At 43.2% G+C, this 16,152-nt stretch overlaps 1 protein-coding gene and 1 pseudogene across 8 annotated transcripts in view; one reads left to right on the top strand and one right to left on the bottom strand.

Moving 5' to 3' along the window:
- PARD3 (par-3 family cell polarity regulator) overlaps positions 1–8,871 on the bottom strand; it is an 823,714-nt gene extending 814,843 nt beyond the window's left edge. For 4 of the 8 annotated variants that reach the window (XM_036242174.1, XM_036242150.1, XM_036242158.1 and 1 more), the window contains exon 1: positions 8,478–8,871. In XM_036242174.1, coding sequence (XP_036098067.1) covers positions 8,478–8,597 — 120 coding nt within the window. In that variant the 5' untranslated portion in view covers positions 8,598–8,871. The remainder of the gene's footprint in view (positions 1–8,477) is intronic. The other 4 variants (XM_036242178.1, XM_036242177.1, XM_036242167.1 and 1 more) reach the window with 2 other exon arrangements.
- On the top strand, positions 6,649–6,972 carry LOC118639210 (annotated as a pseudogene).
- Positions 8,872–16,152: the final 7,281 nt, after the last annotated feature.

Genomic DNA, 16,152 nt, shown 5'->3' with positions numbered 1-16,152 from the left:
GCCTGTATTTTAAACATCTTTATTGAGATACCACATACCATAAAATCCACCTACTTGAAGTATATAATTCAATGACTTTTAGTATATTCACAAAAATCATACGACCGTCACCACTATCTAAATTTAGATCTCCCCTAAAATAAACCCCATAGTCATCAGTAGTCACTCTCCATAACCCCCTAACCCCAATCCTAGGGAACCACTACTCTGCTTTCTGTATATACAGATTTGCCTACACTGGTTATTTCATATATATGAAATCATACAATACGTGGGCTTTTGTGACTGGCTTCCTTCACAGAGCATATTCTCAAGGTTCATCCACATTGTAGTATGTATCTTTTTTGTGGCTGCATAATATTCTAATGTATGGACATGGCATTATATTTTGTTCAGTTGATAAATAAGTTGTTTCCATTTTGGCTATTATGAATAATGCTGCTATGAACACTCATGCACATTTTTTGTGTATAGACAGATGCTTTCATTTCTCTTGTGTGTATATATACATCATTTATTTAATAGTCTACTTCTTCTTGTTGTTATTAATCCTCACCGGAGGATATCTTTTCCACTGATTTTTATGAGGGGGTGGGGAGCAAATAGAAACATGTGAGAGAGACAGACTGATCAGTTGCCTCACACATGTGTCCTGACCAGGACCAGGGATCAAACCTGCAACCCAGGTACTCACAATTGAACCCGCAACCCTCCAGTGCTCGAGCCGATGCTCTATTTAGCCACACTGGCCAGGGCATGATTTATAGTCTATTTTTAACAAAAATAAATAAATGACAGTTCACATCATTTGACTATGAAGCTTAAAATTTCATTTCTAAGTTCTGATATCAGTTAATGGAGAAAAAAAATTAGCAAAAGTTTTATTCAATGGCATAAACCACATAAAGATAGCAGACCAGACACAAGAAGACACAGAGCTATGAAGAAAAGTCATCTTTACATAATTCTTCCAAATGCAAAAAATCTTAAATAGGATAAAATAACTACTAAAGACAAAAAAAAAATCACCTTTCCACTATGTTCACAGAACTCTGCATTTCTGTTTTCCATGTAAAACAAAAAGATAACAAAAGTGAGTAAAACTGTATAAATTTACTGACACCCCCCCCACCCCCACCCCCTGGTGCTACTGCCTTGACCTTGGTCCCACCTAGGACTGTTGAATGGGTGGTCATGCAGGAGGAAAGCACATCATGTAGGTCTACCACTTTCTTCTCCCCACCTTGAAAAATGACCTTGGAAAGCACCTTTCTGAACTAATCTTATATATTTCTTTCCATCCTTGAAAAACTGCTGTCATCTACTGAGTGTTCACCATCACCAACCCATATCCGACTCCATGGGAGGTAAAAGCTCCCAGGATAGATGGAGGATCTGTCCATGGGTTAACAGTGCAATAGGGACTTTAAATGTTACCTCCATGACCAATTCATGCATGGTCACCATGAGCCAAGAAGCACTTCACATCAGCCAGACACTCACTGGAAATTTCAGACCCTAAACTTTTCTATTTACTCCTGGCACTTCCCCAAGGATCCCAACTGACAGAATTAGAGGTGCCAAACAGAGCATAGGTGTGCTTCAGGCCAGATTCCCACACCACATTGGCCACCTGCCTTGAACCTGGTCCAATGCAAACCCCAGGACTATCCTCTGCTTGGTCTGAAAAACAAACTGAGCTCCTTCAAAATAGCTGACACAAAAGAATAACTCCAGGAACTCCAAATCACACTAAATCTTAGCTTCAATTACATACTCTGTGTGGAAATATGCCAAATACAATAAACATTAAAGTCCTTAAAATTAGCAAGTGCTGGTTATAATCTCCTAAAAGTGTATTTTGTGTGCAAGAATATGTGCAATGTGTTTATTCTCGACTTTGTATTTACTCAACCTCTAACACTATGTGGCAGAGGCCTTGACACATTTCACCTGGAAGGAGAAGGAGCACAGTTGTTCTGTTCCATAGGCAAACACACTATAGTACCCCACGGGCATCCAGGCAAGTGCAGGCACTGAGGGAAGTCCCAGGAGAAGCATAAAGAGGGGAGAACTTCTGACAGCCTTAAGAGCAGAAATGGCTGGTCTGAGCTGTGGTTCAACAGATAAACAGTCAAAGGAGGAGCAAGCAACCCGTTCAAGGCAGAAGAAAGAAAATGCCAGAGCAAAGGTAGAAAAATGCAACCAAGTCCACGTGTGTGGGGTGGGGGAGTCTGGTGAGGGAAAGGCTGCAGGCAGGAGGGGTTCCTGCAAGGAGAAACTGTGCTGAGGCAGCAGGACTTGCCTCTAGAGAAAGGGGGTGCAGAGGCACTTAAGCAAAAGAGTGCAATGAGATTTGCATTTTAGAAAGACCAGCCTTTCAAACATATTTACTATTTTTCTTCTTGAAAGGTAAGACAAAAAATCTTAATAAAAGAATAAAATGTATTTTACATCACTATTGTCACATTTGTTTCTATTGTCATTGAAACTCTGAAATGTATTTTCCTAAAAGTTTCAATAAGCTTTAAGTGTGTAACATGTCATTATTCACAGAAAAATCTCACACCAGACACAAGATTTTTCATAAAACCATGACTTACATGATTTAGTGATCAACAGTCCTCTCAGCCTCTCAAAAAAAAGGAAAGCACATTTTCAAAAGTTACTATCCATAAATTCAAGTTGTTATTTTTTTTAAATAACAACAAATTATTAAATAACTGTAAGGTTTCCATGCTTGAGGGACAGAAGCAGAGGCCCAAAAACCAGAGGCTCAGATAATCAAAGTAAAATACAGCCAATATCTGCCCTAGCCAGTTTGGCTCAGCGGTTAGAGCGTCAGCCTGTGGTCCAGAGAGACCCGGGTTCGGTTCCCGCTAAGCACGTACCTCAGTTGCAGTTTGTCCCAGGCCCTGGTTGGGTTGTGCGGGTGGCAGCCACTTGGTGTGTCCCTTCACGTCAATGTCTCTCTCTCTCTCTCTCTCTCTCTCTCTCTCTCTCTCTCTCCCTCCCTCTCTCCATCCTGCTCTATCTGAACAAAAAATGAAAAAATGTGCTCGGGTGAGGATTAAAAAAAAAAAAATACAGCCAATATCTGCGACTTTTACACTCCCTGCCTCATACACACACTGCACACACAATTTGCACTTCTGACTGTGTACTGCATAGGCAAGCAGTAACATTTTTTTTTTTACCTATTCTTTAATTAAAATACATATCACCTTCTTAAGCAAAGAGGAAAAACCCAAACAGGAATAGAATACTTTGGAAAGTTTCCCAGCAAGTAAAACTGTTTTGCGGAGTAAAGACATGAGTGATTCAGATTCAGGACTGGGTTTCACATTCATGATCCTGTTCGGTACTCACCTGACCCTGACAAGGCAGTGTCCCATTTTAGAGATGAGGAAAATGAAGCTCTGTGGGGTTGTTTGTACAAGGTTAAATGGTGAAAAAACAAACAAACAAAAAATCCCTAAGTCTCCACACCCAACCCAGAAAGCAGTAAGTTAAAAGGTTCCCACAACTCCTTCCCTCCTTCCCTTTTGCCTTCAGTTCTTCCTTCCCTTTTATGTTCCTTAGCAGTCAGCAGCAGAGGTGGATCCCACACACCCCACTGCTCCAGTCCTCTCCCAAAGGACCACTTGTCCACACTGTGGCCACTGCTCTAATACCCCAGTCCTTCCCAAATCAACAGACTGTATAAAGTCTCGTCTTGCCCTGGCATTCAGTTCTCCTCAGCTTGATCCTGACCCATCATCTAACACAAATGCTCCACAGAAACAAACAAAAAAAAAGCCCTGAAAGCCTGAAACACATTTGTTCACACTGCTTGGAATCCTACAAGGCCCTCCCCCCTACTTCTCAGAATCAAAGCAGTCACTCTCCACATTCACATGCCTGGACCCCAATGCAGGCTTACAGAACCAAACCCTGGCTAGGCATGTGCTTCCTGAGGTCACTCCACTACCCAGTTAGGATGCACTGCCCTAAATCAAGGCCAGACTTTCCACTCACTGAACTAAATGCAAACCTAGTGCCATTGCGACCACTCTCATCTCTGAAATCCAGAAGCAATTACCATCTGTACCACCCTGCTTCCAATTAATGCTAAAGCCTAGTTATGGTTGTCTATAATTGTCCTGACTTCTACATTGTATGATTCTTGAGTGCAAGAATTTAGTCTATTACTTCAAAGAGCATGACTTTTGTACACAGCAGTCTTTTTTTTTTTTTTATCCTCACCCGAGGATATTTTTCCATTTTTTGTACAGATAGAGTGGGAGGGAGAGAGAGGAAGGGAGAGAGAGAGAGAAACATCGACGTGAAGGGACACATCGAGTAGCTGCCTCCCACACGACCAACCAGGGCCGGGGACAAACTGCAACCGAAGTACGAGCCCTTAGCGGGAACCGAACCCGGGTCTCTCCAGACCGCAGGCCGACGCTCTAACTGCTGAGCCAAACTGGCCAGGGCCACAGCAGTCTTTTTTAAAACAAGCATAGAGAGTTTCTTATTTTTCTCATAAGTTTGGATGCAGAGCAGAAAAAGTGGGATGCCTCACTCAGGGTCACCCTTGATTCACTAAGAATTAAGGAGTATCCAGCAAAGCCCTCAGAAACCAAGGATACCACACTAAAAGCCACTGCACTGGGGATCTGCACTCTGTGTTCATCAGGTTCCATGGATGAGTCAGGCAAGACAACAGACACATACACAGGCAGTCAGTCCTCTAATTCTAAGCACTCGAGAAAAATCCAAGGCTGGGGATGAACAGCCAAAAACATTTCCACCAGTCAGTGATCATAAGCAGAAAAAACAGTTTTTTCACTAAAGGGGGGTGGGGGGGGCTAAGTGTAAGCCTTTAAATAGCTGCTTATTGAGGATATTTTTGGTATTAAGTCACACCACTCCAGCATCCGAAAAATTGATTTGTTTAACCTGAACAGAAAACAGCTCAAATATAATGCCAAAACTTTAGCCCCACACCACCACAAAATGCTTACTGCAGAGAAAGCCTTAGTGACTTGGGATCTTTCTTTCTCTTATTCTTCCTTTTTTCCCCCCTTTGGCTTAGTCGGTTTTTGTACGAAGCCATAAACATGATCTTCCCACATTTTTCCTGACCAGATGGGAGTTTGTCATGCCACTTGTCACCTAGCAACCTAAACACCACTCTACAGCTTCCCAGATACCCAATTCTTCATACAAAATTTATCTTGTTCTATTAAACAATAAGGGTAAGGAAGAGATAAAGAATAAAAGTTGAAACAAGTGTTAATATGTGTTGCTTCATAATTATTTTAAATAGAGTGGGAGAAATGGGAAGAAGTTTCATTGTAACCATTACCTGATAATGTGAGAGAAAAAAATACAAATAGACCTTAGAAGACACTCAGGCTCTTAAAATATTTGAGAGTCAACAGTCTTGTAATCCAATGACTGAACTTTATATACTGCAAAGCCCATCTTAAAATTCACCTACTAAACTATGAGTTGTACTTAAAAAGTATTTAAATAATTTTGCAAACCCCTGAATCACCTCTGACTCCTCCCTCTCATTTTATCCAACTCCAGTGCTACCATCATCCTGAGAATCTTTTCTTTTCCTTCCTTCCTTCCTTCCTTCCTTCCTTCCTTCCTTCCTTCCTTCCTTCCTTCTCTTACTTCCTTCTCTTCCTTCCCTTCTTTCCCAACCTGACAATATACTTTCCTTCAAAACTCAGTTCATGTGCCCCTTCTCATTGGGGTGCATTCCCAGACTCCCTCAAGAAAATTGCACTTACTTTCCCATGCTCCCAGGTCACTGTGAAGCAACCACCATTAATATTTTTTCAAAGGTCCAGATCTATCACCAAGGCCTCTCAACTCCACCTGGCAACATCTGGAGGCTTCCTTTTCTCCCCACTGCACGACATACCAGTCCACACCACTGGCTTCCTTCACTCGTAGGGCCATGGAGCTTCTTGTCATAGACTTTTATAGTCCAATTTCAAAGAAGCAACCAGTGGGTCCCCTAGACATCCAGCACCCAGAACAATGCCTTGAACATGGAGCAAATGCTTAAGATTGCTGAGGAACTAAAAAATGACTCAAACCACATTTGTATCTCTCAAACAGACTATTCAACCAATGTGCACTGTGTGCATAATGAAATATGACTAATTTTGCCCTGGCCGGTTTGGCTCAGCAGTTACACAGTCAGCCCACAGACCAAAGAGTCTTGAAATGTGTCTCTCACACAGATGTTTCTCTCTCTCTCCCCCTCCCACTCTATTAAAAAAAAAAATCAATGGAAAAATATCCTCAGGTGAGGATTTAAAAAAATATATGACTAGTTTTAAGCATGTAAATGTTTAATCATGTAAATGACTACTATAAGCATGTAAATTTCAAGTATGTAAGCAAGGAAATGTGAATCACCTTTCCCTACTCAGGAGCCTAGGCACACTGCAAAATATGTATTATTGTATTTCTCTTTCCTTTCATGATTTATTTTGTTGGGTTCCAGAAAACATGTGCGAGCTGATTACTGCTTTAGAACATTTAGATCATAAAGTGTCATTCACAAACAATCCTTTAAAATACTAAATGTCAGGGAACTATGTTCGGAGCTGTCTTTGAGTTCACTTAGACACAAGGAGTAAAGCTCACCCTCCTGAGTTAAAAAAAATTATGGATAAGAAGTTGTAGTTGAAATTAAATGGTGGCAGACATGTCCAAGGAATACTGCGGGGATTTGATCCCTTTATGAATCTTGTGATAGATGAATGTGTGGAGATGGCAACCAGTGGGCAACAGAACAACATTGGAATGGTGGTAATACGAGGAAATAGCACCATCATGTTAGAAGCCTTGGAACGAGTACAAAGAATGGCTGTGTTCACCAGAGAAATGAACTGCTTCCACATGTCCCCTCTCCACCTGTTTTACGACAATATAAAAATCAAATTGTGTCCATTTTCACATTGAATTTTTGTTAAATAAACTTTTGTATTGGTCAAAAAAAAATTAATCAATTAATTAAATAAATACTAAATGTCGGTGTGGAGGGTATTGTTACCTACTACACCACCACCACCACCACTACTCTCCCTCCATTGGCATTGCAAGATAAACAGGTGTCTACTTTCTGCTAAATCTATTTGATTTTCAGTAAGAATTCAACCAACTAATAAGGAACATTTTAGAGCTGTTAAATAAAGTCAGTATCTTCCATCATTGGGTCAGGTACCTAAACGTCTCCAAATTTATGCTATTTTCTCACTATATACTGAAAGCAAAAAATAATGTAAAAAGTTTTTTTTTTCCCTTAATTTCAGAGAAAATCGGGGGATGCCACCTGGAGCACCGCGTACACACTCAGGCTGACAAAGCTACCGTCCCTCTCACCTACTGCCCCAAAGCTCACAGAAGCCGGGCCACTTCACTATAGGGAATGGGAAATTTTTAAAGTGAATCTGCTTTCCTCCGAACTCTACTGCAAAGGAAATATCCTCGGGCACTTGAGAGAAAACTGGAGGCTGGGCTGTTGTCAGACAGAGCAGATAAAACAATTTAACAAAATGCCTTTTCACTTTTGACACATTGTACAGGAACGCAGGGAGACAATGTTATCATTCCACCAAGAAAAGGGGAAATCTACTCAACTCCGAAAACAGGCCCAGGCTCCGCAGCCTCGACACCATACGGAGCTAGTTCCAGATCAGTCCACGCTGAGGCCTTGGAGGAAAACTTTTAATTCAGTAACTGATTTCAGGCTTGTGCTTCACAAAGGAGTTCTGCCGCAGAGCCACTGAATCGCCGAGCACCTGAGCTGAGCCGCGCTCCCGAGCGGGTGGAGCGCGCGTCACTCCCCCAGCGGTCTACCCGACCGCGGGCCGGCGACCATCACCCAGCAGCCCGCAACACCCGGCCGCCCGCGCGGACAGGAAGGAAGGGCCCATCGCGGAGATCCTTCCCCGACGGAACCAGGGAGTGGAAGCAGCAGACACACAGCCACTCTCCGGCGTGTAAGGAATAATTAAGCTGTCCTTTCAACAAAAAAGTCGCCTCTCCCAGCTTCGCCGCGGGGCCTGGGAGTGGGGAGAGGCCTGGAGCTGGATTTCAACCGCTGCAGGCGGCCGGAGAGAGGCGGCCGCGCCGCGCGGGGTTCGACTCCGCTCCTCCGGCCGCTCCAGGGACGCCTGTCACCACGCCGGCCCCGCGGCTGGACCTCCGGGGAAAGGCGTCCGGCGTCCGACCCGGGGACGCGGCGTTCCGCGCGATCACCGGGGCTGCGTTCGCGGGCTCAGCCGCGCGGAGAACTTTGCGGCCCGCAGCCCGGGACTGGGGGCGCCGCGAGGCCCGCGCGGCCGCCGCACTTTCCCTTTCCCCGCCTCCCTCGTATTCCCTCCTCCCCTTCCCAGGAAGCGCCATATTGATCCCGGCGCCTACCACCCCCTGTAACCACCCCCCCGGCACCCCTAGCCCCTCACCTTGGCGATGGCCTTCCGGTAGCGGGTCACTGCTTGCTGGATGAGGCTGAAAACTTTCATGTGGCCGTCTCCGCACGGCACGACCACCCGGGTCCTTCCGAAACACACGGTCACTTTCATGCCGCCGCCGCCTCCGAGGCCGGCCCGCGCCCCTCGCTGACGGCGGCCGAGCAGCCCAGGCCAGGGGCTGAAGGCTGGCGCGGCGGGGCCGCTGTAGGGCGGGTGTCTAGAAGCACGGGCAGGCGACGCCGCGGAGCCACACGGCTCACATGCCCGGCCCGAGCCCCCTCACCTCCCGGGGTTCGCTTCGATTCTGCCGCCGCAGCGCCCGCGGATCAGGCCACCTGTTCAGCGTCTCGCGCGTTCGGCGGCGGCGGTGGTGGCCCGGGCGGTGCAGCGCTCGCGCTCCGGCGGCGGGGGAGGGGATGGCGGCCAGGGGAGGGAGGGAAGGAGGGACTGGGAGAGGGAGGGGAGGAGCGCAGGCACACAACACCGCGCACGTGCGTCGGAAGGCGGTGGCTGCCCGCGCGGGGCGGAGCGCGTCCCCTGGACCCCCGCCACTGCCCTACGTCTACCCCAGGTCCCCGCCAGCCGGGCGTGCTGCGGCTGCGCTCGCCCCCAGACCTCCGCCAGCCCTCCTCTAGGGTGCCCGCTCCGCGCCCCCGAGTCTCTCGGGAGCACCACCATCTTTTTTCTTTGTCACTTCTAATCCCTTTCCTTGGACTGGAGGGTTCCGGGTGAATTCGCTTCTTGAGAGAGCTGTTTACTCTTGGCGCCGAGATGTTTGGAGACGAGCGGTCACCGCCTCCCCGGGGAAGGTAGGGACCGTCTGGACCCCACAGTTCTTTCCCCCTCGGGGCCCGCAGCCTGGCAGGGTTTGGCACTAGCTCTTTCGCTGGGTTGGAAGGCCTAGAAGACCTCATCATACGTTAAAAGCAAAAATTAATCTTCTGCTCTGGGAAGAGGCTGGTGAAGCTTTGACTCGACGTGGCCTTTCTCTCGAAGTCACTACCTTCACGTATCCTGTGACCTCGTGGTGATCCACCCTCTTCCACATATAGACCTTAAACATCAGCAATTCATATCACTTTATTTATTAAAATTATGCAACATAAGCAACCCTAACGCAAATTTATGACCAAATACCAGAATGCAGTGGGAGATCCCCACATTGTGCCAGCACTTAAGGCGGCCGCTGATACCCCCCCCCCCCAACCCTACTCGAAAAAGCGGCTCTGTAGTGAGAGCGTGCACGTGGGACCTGAGACATTACAAAAGAATATGGACCAAGTCAAGAAACTGACTGACATTCAGCTCTGCCTTATTTGTGAATTGTGATGCCTTAATAACTATATGCCATTGTGTTTAAAGAATGGCAAATGTCTCCCTGGCCGGTTTGGCTCAGCGGTTGGAGCATCGGCCTGCGATACAGAGAGGCCTGGGTTCGGTTCCCGGTTGCAGTTTGTCCCCGGCCCTGGTTGGTTGTGCGGGTGGCAGCCACTCGATTCACATCGATGTTTCTCTCTCTCTCTCTTCCTCTCTCTCCCTCCCGCTCTATCTGAACAAAAAAAATGGAAAAATGTCCTCAGTTGAGGATTAAAAAAAAAAAAGAATGGCAAATGTCAGCAAAGAGTCGTTGGCCCATCTCTGTCCCAACGGATAGTAAATTCATTTATGCCAATTATTTCTAGAATATGTGAAAGCAATTATCAACTCAAGTAGAATTTCAGCATTTAAAGCAGGAAGAGCTGGTGACCATCCATCCATTCCATTCCACCTCCCATTTTAAAATAAGAAAACAGGAGGAAGAGATCTATCTGCTCCCCAGAATCCCTGCACCTTACCCCCTGCCCCAGGTACAATGCAGTTTATAATATGAAACATTGCTGCAATGGTAAATGGGATTGTTGTTTTAGTTTCTCTAATAAATTAATATAATATGAAACATTGTACTTCCTCTGATCTACTCAATAGTATCTTCACAAACCAGTAGAAAAAGTGGATGCTGTGTGTAATCATCTCCACCTTACCCCTGGATAATGATGGCATGGTAAAGTCCCTTGCCCAGACCACAGAGAAAGCTTGAGACAGACCCAGAAATAGAACACAGGTTTCCTTCCACACATCATGGGAAAGGCATATCATACTTATATGTTGTTGCAATGTTCAACCTTTCTACCCAATAATTAAGTTTGTGACAACTCCTGTTGAGGTATTCTTGCTTCTTGTATTAATACTTGTATTTACAACAGTTGCTGATAATTATAGATGTTTCTGTTTTAATGCATTGTGGAGGTAGGAGTATACTAGTTTAGAATGGGGCTGTTTCAAAATAATTCTGATTAAAAAGCAAGTTCAGGAATAGCCAGAGTACATCAGACCCTACATGGATCTAGGTTCAGATCCTGATTCTACCACTTACTAACTAGTGCCTTAGACATGGCATTCAGTCTCACTCCAACCTCAGTTTTATCAGCTTAAAAACTGAAGCTGATGATCTCTATTTCATAAATTATGAGGATTAACTAAAATAATGTAGTAAGGCACTTAGTACATGCTGCCACATGGAAATAAGTAGTGTAAGAGATTCAGTCTAGATACCACAATATCAATGAAGGGTAACAAAGTCAGAACAGGACAGAAAATTATAATGTTGCGGGGGGAGGGAAAACAGAGGGAGCAGGAGCCAAGGCTCAGAGAAATGACTGGACTGGAGATACAGCTATTGAGTGACTAGACCAGGACCCATGATTCTTAAGCCTGTACTAAATTCACTTCAATTCGATTCTACATGCAGTTAGAGAAGACCTATGTGGAAAGCACTAGCTAAATATTACAGAATTATAAAAGTGAGTAAGAAAAAGACAATGTAGAGGTTAGAATAAGGTAACTTCAATAACTATAATTCAAGATATTAAATATTAAGTTCCAGCAAAATGCTAATGGTACTTCTGGGGAGAGAGGCCTGCCTTCAGAAAAGCATGTATGCATATCATTTATTTACATAAATTCCTATTCAATAGTTAATAAAGATTTAGACAATTTTTTTAAATATGATCCATAGATTTAATAATAATAATATCATCTAACCAGAAATAGCCTTTAAAACTTTATGCCAATCTACCTAGTTTATCCAGATATAGTGATTCTCTTTATATTAATAAATGATGAAAAACTAATGCTGTGTTAATTTAGGTATCAGACACTTTCATGTCTTGAGTCAAATTCATAAAATTTCCTCACAAACAATGAATCTACTTTCACTAATATACTTATCCAACATCTAACCATAAAGCTGCAGGGCAGCTACCTTCACATCTGCAAAGTGTTCAGCTTAACCAAATTGCTGCTGGCCTGAGATGAACATAAAAGCCAACCCAGTCCCAAAGAGAAGCAAAATCATGGAAGTCAAGTGACAAATGTTACATACATATTTTATTTTGTGTTTACTCTTCAATTCTGCATATTTTAGGTAAAAACTTATGACCCTTAACTTAGTTGTATTTCTGTTTTACAGTTGATTGGTTCAATTGGTTGTGAAAACCCCAGGACATTCCAAGAATTAATTAGGATCCACCTGGCCTTTGTGCCTATCTGCAAATGAGCAGGTATGATCATGTGGACTATAATTGCAACTTTATCTAACAGCCTTCATGTGCACCATGAAATAAATGTATACTCCACATATGTGGAAATGGTATTATATTGCCCAACATCTTACCCTTATAGGAGTTTTTAAAATTTGGTCATACTTTGAAAATATCTCTGGGATATTTCATACATACATGTATTGAGTGCCTAGTCATAACTGTTATAGTTATGGTGAGGTTAACAATCTTGTATGGCTTGCCTCACACAAGTTCAGTGTCATAAGAGAATTGGATCACTATTCACCAAATAACTATAATTCACCTATGTTATACCAAGCACTGCACTGCAGGCTAGATATGTAAGTTCCTTCCTCAAGAGGTGCCCAGTCTGGCAAACATTTCAGATGTGAGTATGCAGCCACGAGAGTATAATAAGTACTTTGTATTAGGGATAGTGCTGGTATCCTGAGGAGGTATTCACTTCTGGAACAGAGAGGGAGAGAAGTAGAAGCAGACCATCTAGAGTAAAGTTGTCCAAGAGAAACGTTAAGCAAATCATATTGGTAACTTTCAGTCTTCTAATAACTACAGATGAAATTAATTTTAATAACATTTAATTTAACCCAATATAGGGTGGGGCAAACGTAAATTTATAGTTGTGATTATGTGAAACAGTTTATTCTTGTATTATTTATTATTGTATTATTTTCCTTACGAACAGTTGTAAAACTACTTTTGCCCAAGACTTTATATCCCAAATATTATCATTTCACCATGTAATAAACTTTTAAAAAATACTAATGAATATTTTTCATACATTTTTCTTATGAATTCTTTATGATCTTATGTTTAGTTTATACTTTTATCAGATATCAATTGGAACGAGTCCTCCATATTTATTCACTCATGTACATACTCATCAAAGACTCTATGTGAGCTCAATGGCTACTTGTGACAAGTGAATACCATACTGGACAGCACAGCTCTAGGACAGCAATTTTCTACCATTTCCATATCCTGGCACACATAAACTTATTACTAAAATTCTGCAGCACACAAAAAATATATTTTTAGCCGATCTGACAAAAAAGATTGGTAAATTTTGATTGATTTACCGAAGAAATAATAATACTAGTAATAGAATAGCTGTGTTGCCCGGCCAGCGTGGTTCAGTGGTTGAGCATCAGCCCATGCACCAAGAGGTTGCCAGTTCGATTCCTGGTCAGGGCACATGCCCAGGTTGAGGGCCAAAGCCCCAGTTGGGGGGGGGGGAGGGGGCGTATGCGGGAGGCCGCCAATCAATGTTCCTCTCATTGATGTTTCTCTCTCTCTCTCTCTCTCTCTCTCTGTCTCTGTCTCTCTTTAAAAAAAATCAATAAAGAAAAAAAAATTTTTTAATGGTATAGCTGTGTTTAGGATACAATACAAAGATAGAGGGAAATAAGAACCACACTAAGGCCCTAGCTGGTTTGGCTCAGCAGTTAGAGCATCAGCCTGCCGTCCAGAGATATCCAGGTTCGGTTCCCACTAAGGGCACGTACCTCAGTTGCAGTTTGTCCCCAGCCCTGGTTGGGTTGTGCGGGTGGCAACCACTCGATGTGTCCCTTTCACATCGATGTTTTTCTCTCTCTCTCTCTTCCTCTCTCTCCCTCCCACTCTATGGGAACAGAAAAAAAATGAAAAAATGTCCTCAGGTGAGGATAAAAATAAAAACCACACTCAGGCTGAGTAGAGCTGCTCTGTTGTGCAAGATTAAGCATACATCTGAAAGCAGTGGTTCTTCCAATGAAGCATGAGTTCATATGAATTATATGGGTGAAAATAATGCCTATGAAAGAAAGGGGAGAAAAAAAAACAAGAAAGGAAAAAAATAAGAGAGAACAGAAACCTTAATGCTGAAAGCAGTGATCAGACAGGGATTGACTTGGTTCAAAACAGGAGTAAATTGTACAGAACAGACTTCCTCAAGACATCTCCTTTTCCCTGCTTCCAGCACTGTCTCTTCACTCTGATGCTAATGTGATCCAATTGCTCCTGACCCAACAGCTGGTGATTACAGGATTGGGTAGGATTTACTGTTATGCCCTAACCATATGTATCCAAGTGTTCACCTTCAGAATATTCCAGGGTCGCACTTATCGGTACATCAGCTACAGTCACCAAGTGTCCCCCACATTCTGGTTCTCCTCTTCCAGTTCCCAGAAATGACAGGTAAGTGTAGCAGCACTACCCTACTGAGAGAGTCCACCTTTTTCAGGGTGGAAGCTGACACAGCGGGTGAGGTTAAAACTCAGCCCTTTTGAAGACAGATCTTAGGAGGGTCAAGCAAGCAGCTAAGCCATTTACTTTCTAAATCCCCCTGGATTCAGTGCATCCATGGGTGTGGAGAGATGTTTCCACAGGATTAGTTCATCGGAATCTTTGACAGGAAAGTTCAGGATCAGGTTCCCTATGCGTACCTTCACATTTGCTGGAGAAACCAGAGGTATAGCTAGTGGTGTTACTGCTGTTGGTGGAATTTCAGAGTCTGAATTAGAATTCTCTGCTGGTTAGAAGACAATTCCTGAAGGGTTCTACCAGGAACATAAAGTACTGAGTCTTCATTTTTGTTTGTTTGTCTTTTTGGGTTTTTGTTGTTTTTTTTTCATTTGTTTGTTTGTTTTTTACTCTAAAATACTTTGAGAAAATGAAGTAGTAATGGGAGCAGATCAAGGAAATTATTTTAATAATTTCTTAAGAAATGAAATTCTCACCCAGAGGATATTTAATATCCTTTGATTAAAAGAGAAATGATGCACCCTGGCCAGTTTGGCTCTTCAGTTAGAGCATCAGTTCACAGACGGAACAGTCTCGGGTTTGATTCCCGGTCAAGAACACATACCTGGGATGCAGGTGTGATCCCCAGCCCTGGTCAGGATCATGTGGGAAACAACCAATCAATGTGTCTCTCTCACATCGATGTTTCTCTCAAGTTCTCTCTCTCCACTCTATCTGAAAATGGGAAAATATTCTCAGGTGATGATTAACAAAAAAGAAAAGAAAAGAAAAGAAAAGAAAAAGGATGAAATGAATTAACATGAAACCTCATATTAGATGAATTTGAGCTCTAAAGGACTTCTGGTAAGAGGATATGAATCAACTTTTAAAGACTAACAAATGTTGTTAAGCAGTTTCATTCAGTCAAGAGAAAAATGAAAAAAAAAATGCACTGATAATTGGAACAATATACTTTTTTTTTTCGTTCTATTTAATTTTTCCTTTTTCCTCCGTTGACACCCTCTTCCCATTCCTGTCCCCATCTTCCCCCACCCCCAGCATTGTTGTCTATGTCCATTGGTTATGGTTATATCTATAAATTCTTTGGTTTATCTCTTTCCTACCCCCAACACCCTCCTCTGAAGTTTGTCAGTCTGAACCCTACTTCTTTGTCTCTGGGTCTGTTTTGTTCATCACCTTATTTTGTTCATTATATTCCATAAATAAGTGAGATCATGTGATACTTGTCTTTCTCTGACTGGCTTATTTTGCTTAACATAATACTCTCCAGGTCCCTCCATGTTGTCTCAAAGGATAAGAAATCTTTCTTTCTTACAGTTGCATAGTATTCCGTTGTGTATATGTACCACAGCTTTTTTTATCCACTCATCTATTGATGGCCACTTGGGCTGTCTTTAGATCTTAGCAATTATAAATAGTGCTGCTATAAAAATAGGGGTACATATATTCCTTCTGATTGTTGTTTCAGGCTTCTTGGGATATATTCCTAGAAGTGGGATCACTGGGTCAAATGGCAGTTGAGTTTTTAATTTTTTGCGGAAGCACCATAGTGTTTTCCATAGTGGCTGCACCAGTCTGCATTCCCACCAGCACTGCACTAGAGTCCCCTTTTCTCCACACCCTCGCCAGCACTTATTGTTTGATGATTTGTTGATGGCACCCATTCTGGTAGGTGTGAGGTGATACATCATAGTTGTTTTTTTGTTTGTTTTAATCCTCACTTGAGGATATTTTTCTATGTATCTTCAGGTAGAGCAAGAGGGAGAGACAGGGAGAGAGAGAAAAACATTGACGTGAGGGGGACACAT

Source organism: Molossus molossus, unplaced genomic scaffold (assembly GCF_014108415.1).
Source record: "Molossus molossus isolate mMolMol1 unplaced genomic scaffold, mMolMol1.p scaffold_m16_p_1, whole genome shotgun sequence".
Classification (NCBI taxonomy): domain Eukaryota; kingdom Metazoa; phylum Chordata; class Mammalia; order Chiroptera; family Molossidae; genus Molossus; species Molossus molossus.
This window is presented reverse-complemented; position numbering and strand designations above follow the sequence as displayed.